Source organism: Simochromis diagramma, unplaced genomic scaffold, assembly GCF_900408965.1.
Source record: "Simochromis diagramma unplaced genomic scaffold, fSimDia1.1 OVJJ01000344.1, whole genome shotgun sequence".
In the NCBI taxonomy this organism is placed as follows: domain Eukaryota; kingdom Metazoa; phylum Chordata; class Actinopteri; order Cichliformes; family Cichlidae; genus Simochromis; species Simochromis diagramma.
Window position 1 is genome coordinate 13005998 of NW_024387375.1, and position 16128 is coordinate 13022125.

The 16128-nt window shown below is 40.7% G+C and overlaps 1 protein-coding gene across 1 annotated transcript in view; it reads left to right on the forward strand.

Moving 5' to 3' along the window:
* Positions 1–16128, forward strand: part of pcp4b (Purkinje cell protein 4b) — a 45998-nt gene that overhangs the window by 23984 nt on the left and 5886 nt on the right. Inside the window, exon 2 of the mRNA XM_040009626.1 lies at positions 2747–2798. Coding sequence (XP_039865560.1) covers positions 2747–2798 — 52 coding nt within the window. The remainder of the gene's footprint in view (positions 1–2746; positions 2799–16128) is intronic.

Consider the following 16128-nt stretch of genomic DNA (forward strand, 5'->3'; position numbering starts at 1 on the left):
TATTGTTGATGTTAAAGTGACATTGTAATTTCTGCAGTGATTTCCTGCAAGAAAGTTACTCGACTGCAGACAAACATGTCTGAGCTCAAATCGACTCACAGTGATTGCACGGGGGACTTTCGAGCCTTGCACCATGTGTGTGGCTTCAGATGGAAATCGCACTGAAAAAAAAAAGTTATTAGCAGCAGAAATTTAAACTAAAAGTTTGCTAGTGAGCATTTCCTCCAGGGTGTCTACTTTCTGTGCATAATGATTTTTATTAAAGTGACAGTGAGTTAGGAGTGTTTGCATGCTCTCTCTCCACAGAACCCTTCGGCTGTGGCTCTGAAGATAAATGGGCCACCAAGGCGGGCCCAAACACAGGCCTGGGGATAGGGATAGCTAATACTGAATTAATTAGCATGGGCTGATATGGTGGAGCAGCAAACAAAAGGATCATTGATGCTATCTGCTTTTAGCTCCATTAATTTTGAACACTGTAGGGAATGCTCTTCGTGTCAATAATTGAATGACAAAAATATATTTTTAAGCAAGTAAATAAAAGTGCAGTGACATCATATTCATGCTTCCAGAGAAAAACTTTATTTCTCTGACAGGCTTAGTGCCCAGGGTTTAAGCAAAGTTAAGCTAACCTGCTATTTAAAAAAAATACAAAATGATATTTTAAATCTTATAATATTTAATATTTAAAGATTATGAGTTCAAAAGCCAGGGTGGAGACCAGCTGAAAGCTCTGAACCTTATTCTTGTGAGACGAGTGGAGGGAGGAAGAAGATCTAAGAGCGCGAGGGGAAGTGGCAACCTGGAGAAGGTCAGACAGACATGGAGGGGCGAGGCTGTGGATGGCTTGAACGGCCAAAGAAACATTTTGAAATTAATGTGGAATTTAAGTGGGAGCCAGTGAAGCTGTTGCAGAACAGGAGTGATGTGGTGAGTGGACTGTAGTGACAATACAAGCAACTGAATTCTGGACCAGCTGAAGCTTGAGAAATTATATATATATATTTTTTAAAAATAGACATCTGCTGATAGGCTGTGGAAGTGAATTATCTTGCTTGCTTGACTAATCACCAACATTAAAGTATCAACTAAATGCTTTTTTTTTTCAAAATAAAGACGCAAAAAGATTTGTGATGTTTTTTTTTTAAATAATATGAACGCACACAGCTTTACAAGGATGTCACAGTTTTGTTCATTGGACAACGACTGATGTCAAAATGTGTGCTGGCTTTTGACACTCAGCTACTCACCAAAAAAAAAGAGGAAAAAGCAGAAGGCTTGAGATGTTGCTCCTCGCTGCAGCCCATCCTCCTCCCTTCCTTTCCTTAATCCGTCTTTACTTCTTTTATTTGGTTCCTTTATGATGATGATGATGTGCCTTCTCTTCCTTGCTGTGCTGCATATTAAAAGCTATAATATGGTTCTAAGAATAGCTTTGCCTAATCTGCTCACTGTGATGAAGTGTCACTCTTATACTCTTCTGTAATGTTTTACCCTTTTCATGCCTCTAATGCTGAGAGTACCTGTCTGGATCCCAAACACTTTAACATACAAATGAAGGAATTTTTCTACCAAGAGCTATATAGTTGTTTTTTTCTTACATAAACTTGTTTTTATGACCGATATTTTTTTAAAAAGATGAACATTTATTTTCCCAGCAGACTGATATCTCATTACGAGGCAAAACTTTTCAAACTCCCCGGTGTTTGCGCTCACTTTATGTACACGCTGAGAAAATCACATGTTGCGTTGGCAGAAATGGGTATTACATACATTAACTGAGCGTGTGCGAGTGTGTGTGTGTTATTTCTCTAGAGATTAGTGCTTATTTGCAGTTTGATGGGGGAAAGCGAGTGTGTTTGGAATACAGAGTTAATATGATGTGGCAAATAAATGGCTGTTGGATAATGAGACATGGCATTTAGATAAATGTCGCTGCTTTAGTGTTTAAGGGCATAATGATAATTCTATATCAGCTAAGCGTGGCTATCTGCATTATGTAACATCTAGATTTTATTTATTTAAAGTGTATTTAGCAAACAGGTACGCAGTACCTACTAATGTCCTTCGGCTTGTTTTGAACCTGTGCACTTTTTTATTTAATAGGTTATAAAAATCCTATGAATGTGTAATATATACTTTTAATACTATAAACTGATGTGAAATGTGGTATTAGAATGAAGGTACATAATGTAATTGGACTTTATTATACAATAAAACTATACCTACAATGTACACATCCTCATTTAGTTGACGTTTAAGCCCTTATTTAAAACTAAGGTTTAAGTACTTATCCAGCTGCATGAGGCTGTATAAGATATACTTATATTATCTCATAAATAGTGAGAAAAGAAAACATGTTGCTACTATTGTGACCTCTGTAGTGTCACAGTGACAAGTCATAGTAAAGAGCAACCCCTCGGGTACTGTGTCAGTCCCTGTCTTAGTGTAAACTGTCTCTACTGTCACGGGCTCCTTGGTCCACAGGGCCTGCACTGCCCAGCCCACGTGGCCACATTTAAGACCCCCTCTGGCTGTCATGGGGAAGGCGTGCCAGCGCAGCCTCCAGTATGTCAGAAGCAATCATGAGACTGGGTCTTAATAACCAATAAGAGCACAGACCAGTGGCACGTAGTCAGGCCCTTTGGATACAAAGACGGGATGCTGTCAGAGTAAAGTCTGGTGGATTAAAATGAGAAGAAATCTGCGCTCCACTGACTCTTACATTTTGTTTTTTGTTTTGCAGAGACAAACATCTGGAGCTGCTGCTGGCAACAATAAGACTTCTGGAGGACAAGGTAAAAAAGTCACAAAATGATATGTTTGTTTGTTATTTCCTTTGGGATATACTTGGACATTTATTTTAGGGGAAACAAACTGTTGGTTTAGGGAAGAGGAGATTGGAGTTTACAGTATAGGATGGTTTTAGAAGACAGATGACAGTAGATGGACAGCAACAAGGAGAGAAGGACATGCACAAAGACACAAATTCACCTCAGGCTTTCCATCAGATCTGTTCTTACAAGAGTTCAGGGAATGATGTCATCATATATAACATGGAGAACATTTGATAAATGTCAGAGATTATGTGATTTTTATCAAATTATTCCTTATTATTCAGAACAATATAATAATCTCTTCCCCTGCTTGACAGAAGATCACCTTGTTTATATTGCTTATACTTTATGGCTTTACATTATTTGACAAAGAGGTTTGTTTGCAACTTTGATATCCTGATTCAGCTGGAAAAAAACACCCTAAAAACCAGGAGACAAAAGTGAGATGACCACCAGTGTCTGTAAACACACTTCTCTGATGATTGCCTCCCTGAGCAGAGACAGACGGCCTGTATGAGTTCAGTCCTGGGGGAAATAAAGTACAGCTCAGTGCACCGAGCGCGTTACAAATCATGTTTATTGTTGAGCTTTCTGTCATTAAACCCATCACAGCAGAGCAAATAAAGGCTTCAACGAGAGAACTAATATCCTTCCAGCTTTCACCTTCTCTAAATCATGGCACTGATTTGATGCCCTGACTCAGCAGCGCATCACGGATTGAGATGGGACCAAGTAGGCTGTGCTATTTTTATGAGATAAAACAGTGAATCTCGGATCTTATTCACTTTATTTGTGGGGAACTGCATTAAAACTCAACAGCACCGCTGTTACACTGACACCTGTATGTTTACAGATCTTTGATATGTCATAAATCAGATATATTAGTCATGTAAAAACCTTTTTTTTAAAAAATGAAGTAGTGACTGCTTTAATTAGGCATGCCACACTCAGAAGTCCTGAACTCACAAAAAATAAATCACTCGGATTTTACTTTCAAACCATAGAAATTCGTGAAGACGTGACGTGTTCTGTGCAGCAACAGCTGCTCTGTAAAAGGCTACTGTCGGTTGATCCCAGATTTTTAACGCTAGATGCAATTCCTAGTGCAACCCCCAGGGGATTTGTGTCTCCACCCGGGGATCTTTTGCTTGTTAGGCGAATGTGTAACTAGTACACAGTGGAACAGTTTTGTATGTAATCACAAAGCACGAAGTACAACAAACACAAGGCATTAAAGAAAGTTCAAAGTAAAACAGGAAATAGACGAATGCTAAACAGCAGCCGTGGCAGAGAGAGGAGAACAGGCATCATCAGAAAGGCGAGACAGAGAGAAAACACTTGTGGAGCTAAAACTGCAACTCATAAAAATCAAAACATCACAGGAAACAGTTAAAAACCTGATGCCAAACAAAGCAAAGCAGACAAAGCAGTCGTGGTATGTCTGAAAACTCGAACAAAAGAGAGATGACTGTTGATGGTTCCATGTATTTCTATACTTTCTTTGTCTTTCCTAGAGAACCCATCTGGTTAGTACATGGTTGCTAATAGATGGCCACACACCTTCTCTACTTTTAAGTCATTTAATTTGTGCACATGTAAATTGGGCCTCATTTGTTGAATGAAGACGGTAACGCATTCGACTGTTAGAAGCATCACCGCTCTGTCCCTGATGTCAGCATCATAAACCCAGGGGTGCAGCTCCTTGTGTGTATAAACACCTCAATAGGAAAAAAACAGGGCTGGAAGCGTGCGATAATGAGTTTGCGTCACCACTGACGCAAACTAGAAAATGTTTTGTTTTTCATTCTAATCTATAGTAAGTAGGAAACAATTCTTAAGCTTTCTGTTGGTAGAAAGTCTAATAAGGATGTCCAAGCAACCTGAAGAAGTACCTGAAACCGACTGCAGTGGTTAAATCTGGAGCCATTGTTCAAGTAGGAATACGTGTAAAAAAACAAACCAAACAGACGGCCAGTTGACCATTATACAACCATGAAGTGTTTGTTGGGATTACAAACTGAACTGAACTGAATGGATAAAAATGAATTGTAGACTCAAACTAAGACTCACAATCATACAGGAATCAGACTCCAAAATCACAGAAATTCAAACAACAAAATTCAGAAACACAAAACCCAAAGGTGCCAAAAAAGTGGCCAATATGTGGCTGGCAGAGTGCAGACCCAATTGCAGATCTGGAGACACGACCGAACTTTGAACAGCATTTATTGCCAGAGCTTGGGGCGCGAAAAACTCTATGCAGAAGCTCAGACTAACCAGGAATCAAGCACTTGCAAGTTACAAAACTGAACACGCACACATGGGGGAAAGTATGACAACGACAAAGACCAGAGGGAGACTCGGACAATAAATACGCAGGAGGGAATCACGGAAGACAGGAACTCAATGCACATGAGACAAGGGACTATCAAAATAAAACAGGAAACATAACAAACTCAGAAACAGACACTAGAAACAGGAACAGAACACAAACGTGACTGAAAGACGACTCACCTGAGACAACTAACAGAGAGACCAGAGAGCGAGACATAACAGGGATCACAGAATAGAATAAGAAGATAAACACATGCACACTATGACCTAGACAAGAAGCTATGAACTAGACGGACCAAAGTTAACCAAATACAGTGACAAAGGCTGACTACTCAAAGAGACAAGACAAGGGGCAGGTGACAAAAGAGGGGACAGATACAGTTCCAGAAATAAGAATATAATACAACGGAAATAACCTTAGACTCGAAACACAGAATACCATAGGACTAAAACCGAAAACATTTCATTAGACCAAAAATAATTCCCAAACCTCTAAAACTCAAAGGACATGGCCCAAAAACCTAAGATGCAAACACACACCGACGTTTGTTGCATTACACACAGGCAGTATTGTCAGAAAATATTACAGTTTATGTGCAATTAGTTGATGAGTGTGATGGTGAGGGGTTTTTTTGCAAAAATAATGATGTATTGTATAGATAAAGTTACATAAAGCAACTTCAATTCAGTTTTATTTCTATTGGATCAAATCACAACAGCAGTCGCCTCAAGGCACTTTATATTGTAAGGTAATACAACTTCAACAATTACCTGATGCCCAATGAGCAAGCAGTTGGTGACTGGGGGAAGGAAAAAAACCTTTTTAACAGGAAGAAACCTCCAGCAGAACCAGGCTCAGGGAGGGGCAGCTATCTGCCACGACCAGTTGGGGATGAAGATTGCCTTTCTAACTATATGTATTCAGAGGTAAACAACAACCTTAGAAACACATTCTGTGGAAGTGACAGAAAATGTTAAAAAATAAAGGTACAAAGATACAATAAAGAAGGGAATAAGTATTTTTTCTACAATAGAATCAAAGCAAATCTTTTGTTCCAATGTTTCAATTTCTTATATTATCCACCTGAAAGAGTTAGAAATACTTAAGGGAGTAATCTGCCTGGAAAGTGCGTTTGAAAAGTGCATCCTCATTTGCGATTGAGAGAAGCTTGGAACCAAGTTCACGCAGCAGCTGACCCCGTCTAAAATAAAACAAAAAGTCGCTCCAATTAAACCGAGCTGCTGTTTCAGCTATATTATTCACCAGCAGCAATTAACGGGATTATCTCGAGCAGGGTAAACACTGTGATGCAGGAGACTAATTTTTCACTGCCTTTAAAATTCAGCTCTAGCATTTCACTCACTTAATGAAAAGAGAAAGTGAAGGAAACTACACGGCCGGCAGTACACATACACAAACACAGAATGCGCCTTTGTTGTCTGACCTTGAAAATTAATTTGAAGCCTGTAAAAACTGCTTTCCCAGCGTGTCTGAAGTGTGTTTCTTAATACATAGAGATGTGGGGGGAGAGAGAGAGAGTGGGCGAAGGGGGTGGGGAGGCGGAGTAACGCTGCTATTGACTCGCCCACAGCACAGTCTTTAGAGGCAACCTCTCACAGGCTCAAGGACAGCCACAAACAGATGTATTCAGATGCACTGGAACTCATTTTGAACTGGGTACATTTAAGTACATGCAGCTGTGATGCACCTCAGAGATGCAGAAGGGGCTGTTTCCCTGATACCAGCGGGTGGAGGATGCAAGTGTTTACTGCAAAGATAAGGACGCCAGATTGAATGTTTATCAAGTGGATACAAATGAATCTTTTTTCTGCTTTTCTGCATAAAGAGTTAGAGAGTGCTGGCTGCTGGTGCTCATAAATTTCACTCTTATTAAAAGAAAGTGATTCAGAAAGTGAATATTGTTTTAAACGTACAAAAAAAAGTCTGCAGAGTGATAATAATGTGCAAAACCTGACATAGATAAAACAGAAGTAACTGCAAATGATGTTGATCAGAAGAGGTCATTTGCAGGGTGTCCATCTGCTATTTGTTAAATATATAGCTGGAATATTATTTATTTTCATGATGCAACATCATGAAATTTTGCTAATTTTACTACTTTAGCGCAAAACCATCGTAAGGTTTGTTTATCTAACCGCAGAGGAACCTGGACCTTCATTTGAGGCTTTTAGAGTTTGATGTGTAAACTAATCTGTAATTATATTTCTGTTCAAGGTTCACCTCATTTACAGAATAATTCAGCCTGTTTAGCTAAAATGACTAAACCTAAACGCGTAAAATACAAAACTTTTCACTTTAAAGTTTTTCAGTTAGCTTCCCTGTAGGCATTTAATTTGAGAAATTCATGCATTATATTGACATTAACAGTGCTTGAAAGAGAGTAGAGTCAAAGCAACTGTGAATGTGTGCGATTGAATGATTCAGACAATGAAAACCTTACAAAAGAAACATGAGATTGGTGTGCATTATGCTCAAATTGTAATAGCAGCTAGGTGAAGAGCACAGCCAGGCACATTTTTATAATGTCACATGTAGGAGAGTTGTGCTTTCAGGGCTCGAATACACGGTTAATGTTTTTGAAAGGGCGTATTTTAAACCCAGCCTTTATTCAGCTATAATACCTGAACACAACCAGGCAGTTAAACTGAAAACATTAAACTATTAACAGTAAAAATTAATATTACTATTGTTTTTTTCACTATGCACAAACCTCATTGTCCTGGGTGAAAGGCCTCTGTTTTCATTCTTTCATCCAACTCATTTATGCTTCGTCCACAACAGGTTGACTGTAGTGACTTGCATTTTAAATAGTTATTTAAGTCTTTCAGATTTCAGAAATCTATCCTAGCGTTGACATTTTTTTATGTTTTCATGGCAAACAGGGAGAAAAAAAATCACTTCCCAACTCAACTCGCATCTACGCAACTTAGTTAGTTCTGATTGGATCTCGTCTCCCTTGAATTTCATCTCATTTCTACTGGTTGACAAATGTATCAATACATTTTTATCATATTTTTTGTCCTTTTTATTTAGTTACAGTCTTGTTGTAATCAGAAAAAAAATTCTTGTTGAAAATTATTCTTCAAGGAAATTAACAGTTTTTTTGGTCCGATCTCTATGAACCCTACAGATGGTCGTTTTGACGATGTCTACATATCTAAATTTATTGAGCTGCTGCCATGTGATTGGCTGATTCAATATCTGTGTTAATGAGTAGTTGAACAGGTGACGGTGTATATTGAAGTCAGTGTACTATTCAGAACCTTTTAGTGGGCTTCTGTGACATTGGCAGACGTGGTTGGAGTCCAGATGTCATGTGTTTGTACCATATGTTTCATTTCTTCAGTGACCTTATGAGCCCAAGTACGACACAGACTGTCCCTGCCACTGAAACAGCTGTTAGTACCACAGCTTTACATGATACTTCATGAACAATCCACACTGACAGTAGCAGTTAAGGATGGGGCACAGTGATGCTGTCATATGGGAAGTGCCCCCTGTTATCTGCTTACTCATGTGGGACATGACACATGAAAACAGCTCAGTTACCTCATGTAAATGTTAAGCTTGCAAAGTAATGTTAAAGAACAATGTGGAACTGCTCCACCAACGGCACCTCCCCCTCGTTTCAAACAGGCACAGGCGTAATTTCAAACGGGCTCACCTTAGAGATCAAAGTCATCCTTGTATAATTAGCTTGTGACAAGCCCTCAAAGTGAAGATGACCCATTTTCTACACACTTTTTAATTAGCTTTACTGTACTAAATTATAACCATAACGAATTCTTCCTATTCTGTTGGATAATGTTATTGAATGCACACTGTATCTCTGTTTCAGGAGCTGAAAACACAAACAGTATTTCTTCTTCAGGCCTTTGAATGCACCATGTTTTCTGGCTTCCTCTTTCAAATCTGATGCCATGTCCAAGTGGGTTACACAGATGCTTCCTTGCCAAAGCAAGAGAAAAAACATTAAAATAAAAAGTAGACATAAAGGGGAAAACCATACCAATCGATGCTGACATGGTCCTCCACGTTTATGCGCATATCGATCGTCTCTCTCGCGGTTTTCTGCGCCTCTCTAGTGTCTCATGGCCTCAGGGGTTGACGATGTTTCCTTGACTTTCACGCTGGCTTTAAACTGTACACACACATTTCTACCCACATAAATATATATGCACACAGTACATATGAGGATTTTTCATGGCTCCAAATGAGTCTTTGTAGGGTGACTGTGCAATTGAGCACAACTGATCTGGGAACAGTGTGTGTTACCTTACTTAACATGCATTTTCCTTTCTTAAGGAGTCCTTTTTTAGTTATCTTTTGACATTTAATAGACAAAAAATGTGAAAAATATTTTGTATGTTCACACAAATGAAAATCGACTTTAAAAAATGGTTATATTATTTCTATTGCGCTTTGTTCTTTGGGAGGCTAAAACCTCTTGGGAGGTTCTGTTTGTGTGCACCATATGTCATAGTTAAACAAAATGCTTTCAAGTCCAGATCTTTCAGCAACTCTGTTATTTGTTTTATGTAAAATTTAGAGGTGCCATGGTAAAAAGTGCCAAAAACGTTTAAAAATTCTGACTGGCTTGTTCTGATAGCTGGAGGACATTTCTTGCTTCTTGTCTATCTCAAGGATTCCCAGTCTACTTTAAGCTTCACAGGTGTATATATATATGGGAATTGCACTACTGGGTCCATTTGGATAAGGTGTCTCATTACTGCGTCTTATCTCTTGCTATGCAAATCAGACGCCAGAGTGTGCCTCCCCTTGTGTCACCTGATCAATATTACTGATAGCATTGTATAATGATACAGTCCAGACCACACTTTAGACTCTTAAGCTCAATTTATGATCTTATATGCTGTAAGTGTCACTGATTCAAGTTATATACTTGACAAATAAACCTCCATTCACTGTGACATCTACTGTTGGTGATGCCAACATAGCAGAATCCCAACAATGCTTTATATTGTAAGCTACAGACCCACAATATTTAACAAGAACGCTAACCAAAAGTAAATACAAATCTCATCCTTTCAGCACCGGGAGCAGCATTTTACTATTTTGTAACCCTTTTTTACAGCTGTGTAACACCTGTGAAGGGGCTGTCAGGTGTTTCATTGTCACCCCTGGTATTCACTGCATATTCCTGCCAGTTATAATTCCTGGTGTGTTGCACACTGCTTTCTGAGAATAAGACCCAAAGTGAAGAATTTAGAAGCAAAAGATTTAGATGGTTTTTCTTCACTAAGTTGGTGGAAAAATGTGTTGCATTTTTCTATTTTGTGGCATTTGAGAAATAGATGCAGTGATTTTGTAACACATGGAAATAAAATTTCTACAATTCTAATGAGATTGAAAGTCAATGTTTGACTCAAAAACCTTCACTTTCAGCAACAAAGCCTGAATCAAGCCCGAGTCAAGCTTTCTTGTCATTCCTCTAAGTCGTCTTCAGGAATAGTTCTCTGGCTTCTTGAAGGACATTCAAAGCTTTTTATTGGATGCTGGCTGCCTTTTATTCTGTTCGCTGTCAAGACGATCCCACACTGCTCCAGTAATGTTGAGGTACTTTTCTGTGTTCATATTTCCATCAGATTTAAAGGGATCTCCAACACCACTGGTTGAAATTGATCCCCAAACCATGACAGAACAGCCACAGTGTTGTGCAGATGGCTGTAGATACTCACCTGTCTCCTGACCTCCTCCGTACATACTGAAGATGATTTTATCCAGAACATTCGATTTTGGAACTATCACTCCATCAGACCTGACAGTGTCTTTCAGTCCAGCTCTTATGTAATTTAGCTCATCTTTTTTTCTCCCTGTTTCACCTCCTTAAGAATGGCTTCTTTGCAGCCACCTGTTCACTGAGAAGATTTCGGATGGGGGTTTAGTGAGAAGGAGTTAAATCAACTGAAGGGAAAGATACGTCTCTCGGGTCCTGTATTGGATTATTATTATTTTTCCTATTTCTTAAGGACATTACTTGCAGATACTGGTCTTCTGCTGTAGTCTATTTTAAGCCAGTTCCTCTTTTATCCTTTTTGTCTAGTTTACTCAGACTTTGTAAGAACACACTGCACGTTGTAGGTTCAATTAAAGAAATAGGAACAAATTATGTGTCTTTGTGGCATGCTGCTAGCAACAACAGCAACAATATGCGTAAAGTATGCAGCACAGACCATTTTACTCACAGATGTAATAACTTGCTGCAGTAACGTGGGCTAAAATAGCCATCCACATGCTGTGCGAAAACTTAATAAGTTCTACTTTACTTTCAACAATCACTTTCTTTTGTCTCAAGGTCTGTAAGCCTTCTTTCATGCCTCTCGTCCCCGGCTCACACAAATCCCTCTCATGGCTCAACTGGTTTTAAGCAGTGAAATCAATAAGATGTCCCAACTTTCATTGGGCTTCAAAGCGGCTTTTAAAAGGCATTCTGAAAGAAAGCCAACCAAGGAGGGTCTTATCATGACTCTTATGAATCTATTCCATTTAAACTAAATCACCTTAGCTTCAGACCTCATAGCAATTAAACCTAAATTTCAGCAGATACCACACAACAGCACCATGGACTTGTTTATTTATTCTTTTACTTGCTGAAAGTACAAAACCAGACGAGCGGGTGCGGCACCTCGACAGCAGATATTACACTCACATTAAGTAAAGACAGAGACGCTGAAAGGGATGCCAGGGGTAATGGGTTTGATGATCTGTAATGTGTGTCGTGAGCAGGAGATGAATCCACAAAGTGAGGAGAATGATCTGTCACATTCAGCCGTGGCTTCCTGTCTTATAAAACAGAAGAAAATCCATCCTAAAGACTCCAAGCATTCATCGGGATGACGACGACGTGTTGGGTCTGTGCAAAACTCCAGTTTGCAGTTGTTGATTGCAGAGAGAAACTAAATGTTGCCATGGTAATGCCATTTTTAGTGGGTTTTATTCTCTATTTAGTTTTAGAAGTGAGAATAACAGAGATTGAAGCAGTCGTGTACAAGAAGCAAATGAAACACAATGACAGTGGACAAACTGGGGGACATATGCATGGCAGACAGGCAGAGCTCATGAATAGGTGGGATGGGTGGATGAGAGTCGAGTGATTTGAAAAAGATAAGAAAGTCTGAGGGTGAACAAACCAAAGAATTCAGCTGCTCGTGTTGACAGAGGAAACTAGAAACGTGGGGGTGTGTCTGAGAAATCACAAATTCTAACAGGCTGAAACTCAATATGAGGACGAAGGAAGGAAATGTTCCCAATAAAAGCACACAAAATATTAAATGTAGATATTACAAGACATGTTTATATTTTTATCTGTACTGTATTGATTTATCCTTGTATTAATTCTCTTATTTACTGTATGTATTTATTAGTTTATTTTTAGATTAATTAACCTTTTCTTTCTTTTTTAAATGAATTTTTTTTATAATCATCCAAACAAAGTGGGCGAATGAGTGGGTCAGTCATGCAGCGTGCGTGACGGCTGATCGACAAAACACAAACAGCGAGTCAGGGCATTGCTAATGAAGGTGCTTAGGTAACATAGCTGACATGTGGCTCTGACTGACATGACTAGCGGCGAACACAGAGGTGAGCCCATTTGCTTTCAGTAATTTGGAAGACGTGTTTTTTTTCCTCCCTTGTTAATAATGTTCACAAATCTTCTTTTAAATACTTTTTCATTACTGCTCTTAATTCACTATAGCAGTTTCCCCTCAGGCCCACAGAGAGCATAAAGGATAAATGTCGCTACCATTATGTCACCCATTAGTTTCCGAAGTCCTGTTTTGACTTCCCACTATGAAAGTAAGCATAAGTCGTTAGCCTATGAGCATACCACAGAAAATCCTCCATTTTGAAACATGTTATGACCAAGACTTTAAAAAATAGGCTGAAGTTTTTATTCAACATGGCCCAAAATGAATGACTGAGACCATAAACTCAACAGTGTTTACAGAGGTCGGGGCAAAAAGCCATTTTTATGCAACCACATCTGTCACCATCTGGTGGCCTTCAAACACGTCCTCACTGGCTTCTTTTTTCAGACCTTTAAAATTGAAGCTACATCCATGCAGGATCGAAGTAGCACAGTACTAGTAAAGTACTGTAAATTGTGCTTGCATTAGCCAATGGGCATCAACTGTTTCATTCAAATTCAAATTCAAATTCAAATTCAAATTCAAATTCAAATTCAAATTTTATTTGTCACGTACACAGTCATACACAGTACGATATGCAGTGAAATGCTTGGACAACTGCTCGTGACCCAAAGAAAACAAAAAAAGGAAAGGCTATGAATAAGATAGGAAATAAATATGAAAAATTAAAAAGAAAAATTAAAAAGGGTAAATTTAACTAGGAAGGAATAAAATATAAATTAAGGTTAAAAATGAAATAACTGTACAACACAAATTAGAATGAAGGGTAAATTTAACTGGGAAGAATAAGATAAAATATATAAATTAAAGTTGAAAATAAAATAACTGTACAACAAAATACACAATACACAATATAGAACTATATAAGAATGTATGAAGAAATCTAAATATAAATAATATACACAATAACAGCAGCTGTACAAGTATTAACCGGAAATGAAGAATATAGTGACCAGTGTTGTGCAAAAACAAAGTCCAGAAAGTCCAGTGTGTGTGTAAGAACCATATGTGTGGGTCAGTATTGTGTGGTGGTGTGATTGAGAGACCGTATCGCCTGCGGGAAGAAGCTCCTCCTCAGTCTCTCTGTGTTGGTCTTCAGGGAGCGGAATCGCTTTCCTGACCTCAACAGAGAGAACAGTCTGTTGTTGGGATGGCTGAGGTCCTTCACGATCTTCCTGGCCTTGGTCCAGCACCGCCTGCTGTAGATTGAGTGCAGGTCAGGGAGCTCGGAACGGATGGTGCGCTCAGCTGACCGCACAACCCTCTGTAGAGCTCGTCTGTCCTGCATGGTGCTGTTCCCGAACCAGGTTAAGATGTTTCCCGCCAGGATGCTCTCTATGGTGCACGAGTAAAAGTTCCTGAGCACCTTGGAGGGCAGTTGGAAGTCTCTCAAGCGTCTGAGGTGGTAGAGACGCTGTCGGGCCTTTTTCACCACGGTGTTGATGTGACAGGACCATGACAGGTCCTGCGTGATGTGAACTCCGAGGTATTTGAAGCTGTCCACTCTCTCCACTGGGCACTCGTTGATGACGGGGGTCTGGTAGTTCCTCTCCTGCTTAGTGCTGAAGTCCACTATCAGCTCCTTTGTCTTACTGACGTTTAGAAGGAGGTTGTTCCTCTGGCACCAGTTCTCCAGATTCCTAATCTCCTTCAGGTAGGCCGTCTCGTTGTTATCAGAGATCAGGCCCACCACGACGGTGTCGTCAGCAAACTTGATGATGGTGGTGGAGCTGGTAGTGGCCACACAGTCATATGTGTACAAAGAGTACAGCAGGGGGCTCAGAACACACCCCTGGGGTGCTCCAGTGCTGAGAGTGGTGGAGGCTGAGACATGTCCGCCCATCCTTACTGCCTGTGGTCTGCCAGTTAGGAAGTTGGAGATCCACTGACACATAGATGAGCTGAGTCCCAGATGCTCCAGCTTGGTGGTGAGTGTGGAGGGAATTATGGTGTTAAATGCAGAGCTGTAGTCTATGAAGAGCATTTTAACATAATTCCCCCTTCTAGTGTCCAAGTGAGTGAGTGATGTGTGGAGGAGATGAGAGATGGCATCGTCTGTGGAACGATTTGGACGGTAAGCGAACTGTAGTGGGTCCAGTGTGTCTGGTAGTGAAGAAATGATGAAGTCTCTGACCAGGCGTTCAAAGCACTTCATCACTACTGAGGTGAGGGCTACAGGGCGATAGTCATTGAGAGAAGCAGGGTGGGGTTTCTTCGGGACAGGAACAATGATGGACTCTTTGAAGCATGTGGGGATCACCGACTGAGATAAAGAGATGTTGAATATCTCAGTGAACACAGGAGCTAGCTGGTATGCGCAGTCTCTTAGGATACGACCTGGGATGCCGTCTGGTCCTGCTGCTTTCCTGGTGTTCACTCTCTTGAAGGCTCTCCTTACTTCATGCTCGGAGATGACGAGCACGTTTCCGGTGCTGGCAGTATCTTCCTGTCTGCAGCCGTTAGCGCCGCTAACACTAGCATTGTTGGAGACCTTAGCTGCAGCCTCGAAGCGAGCATAGAAAGTGTTCAGCTCGTCTGCCAGAGTCACGGCCGCGTTCGTCATACCGGTTGTTGGTGCTTTATAGTCCGTTATTGTCCTTAGTCCCCGCCACAGGCTCCTAGAGTCACTCTGTTGGAGTTGTGACTCTAGTTTCCTCCCGTAGCGCTGCTTCGCCTCTTTCACCGCCCTCCGCACGTTATATGACGCGGCTTTGTACGGGTCCATGTCCCCCGTCATGAGTCCCGTGTTGTAGGCAGCGGTGCGGGATCTCAGAGCGTCGCGGATGGTTTTATCCACCCACGGCTTCTGGTTGGGAAACGTTGTGATAGTCTTTGTCTCCACGGTATCATCCGCTAGTTTCCCGATGAATCCCACAACCGCTTCCGTAAACACGTTGACGTCATCGTCGGAGCTGTTCCTGAACATGTCCCAGTCTGCGTCATCGAGTGCGTCCTGTAACGCGGCCACCGATTGGTCCGTCCAGCGCGCGACCTTCCTCTGAACCGGAACTTCCTGTTTCAGCCTTTGTTTGTATTTTGGCATGAGGAAAATGGCGGCGTGATCAGATTTGCCAAACGGGGGGCGGGATTGTGCCTTGTAGCCGTCCTTGACCGTAGTGTAGCAGTGGTCCAGTGTCCTTTCACCTCTGGTGGGGCAGGTGATGTGTTGATAAAAGTTCGGCGCTGCGCGTTTGAGGTTGGCGCTATTAAAGTCCCCCGTCACAATAAGCGCAGCGTCCCGGTGTTGTGTCTGGTGCTGTGTGAG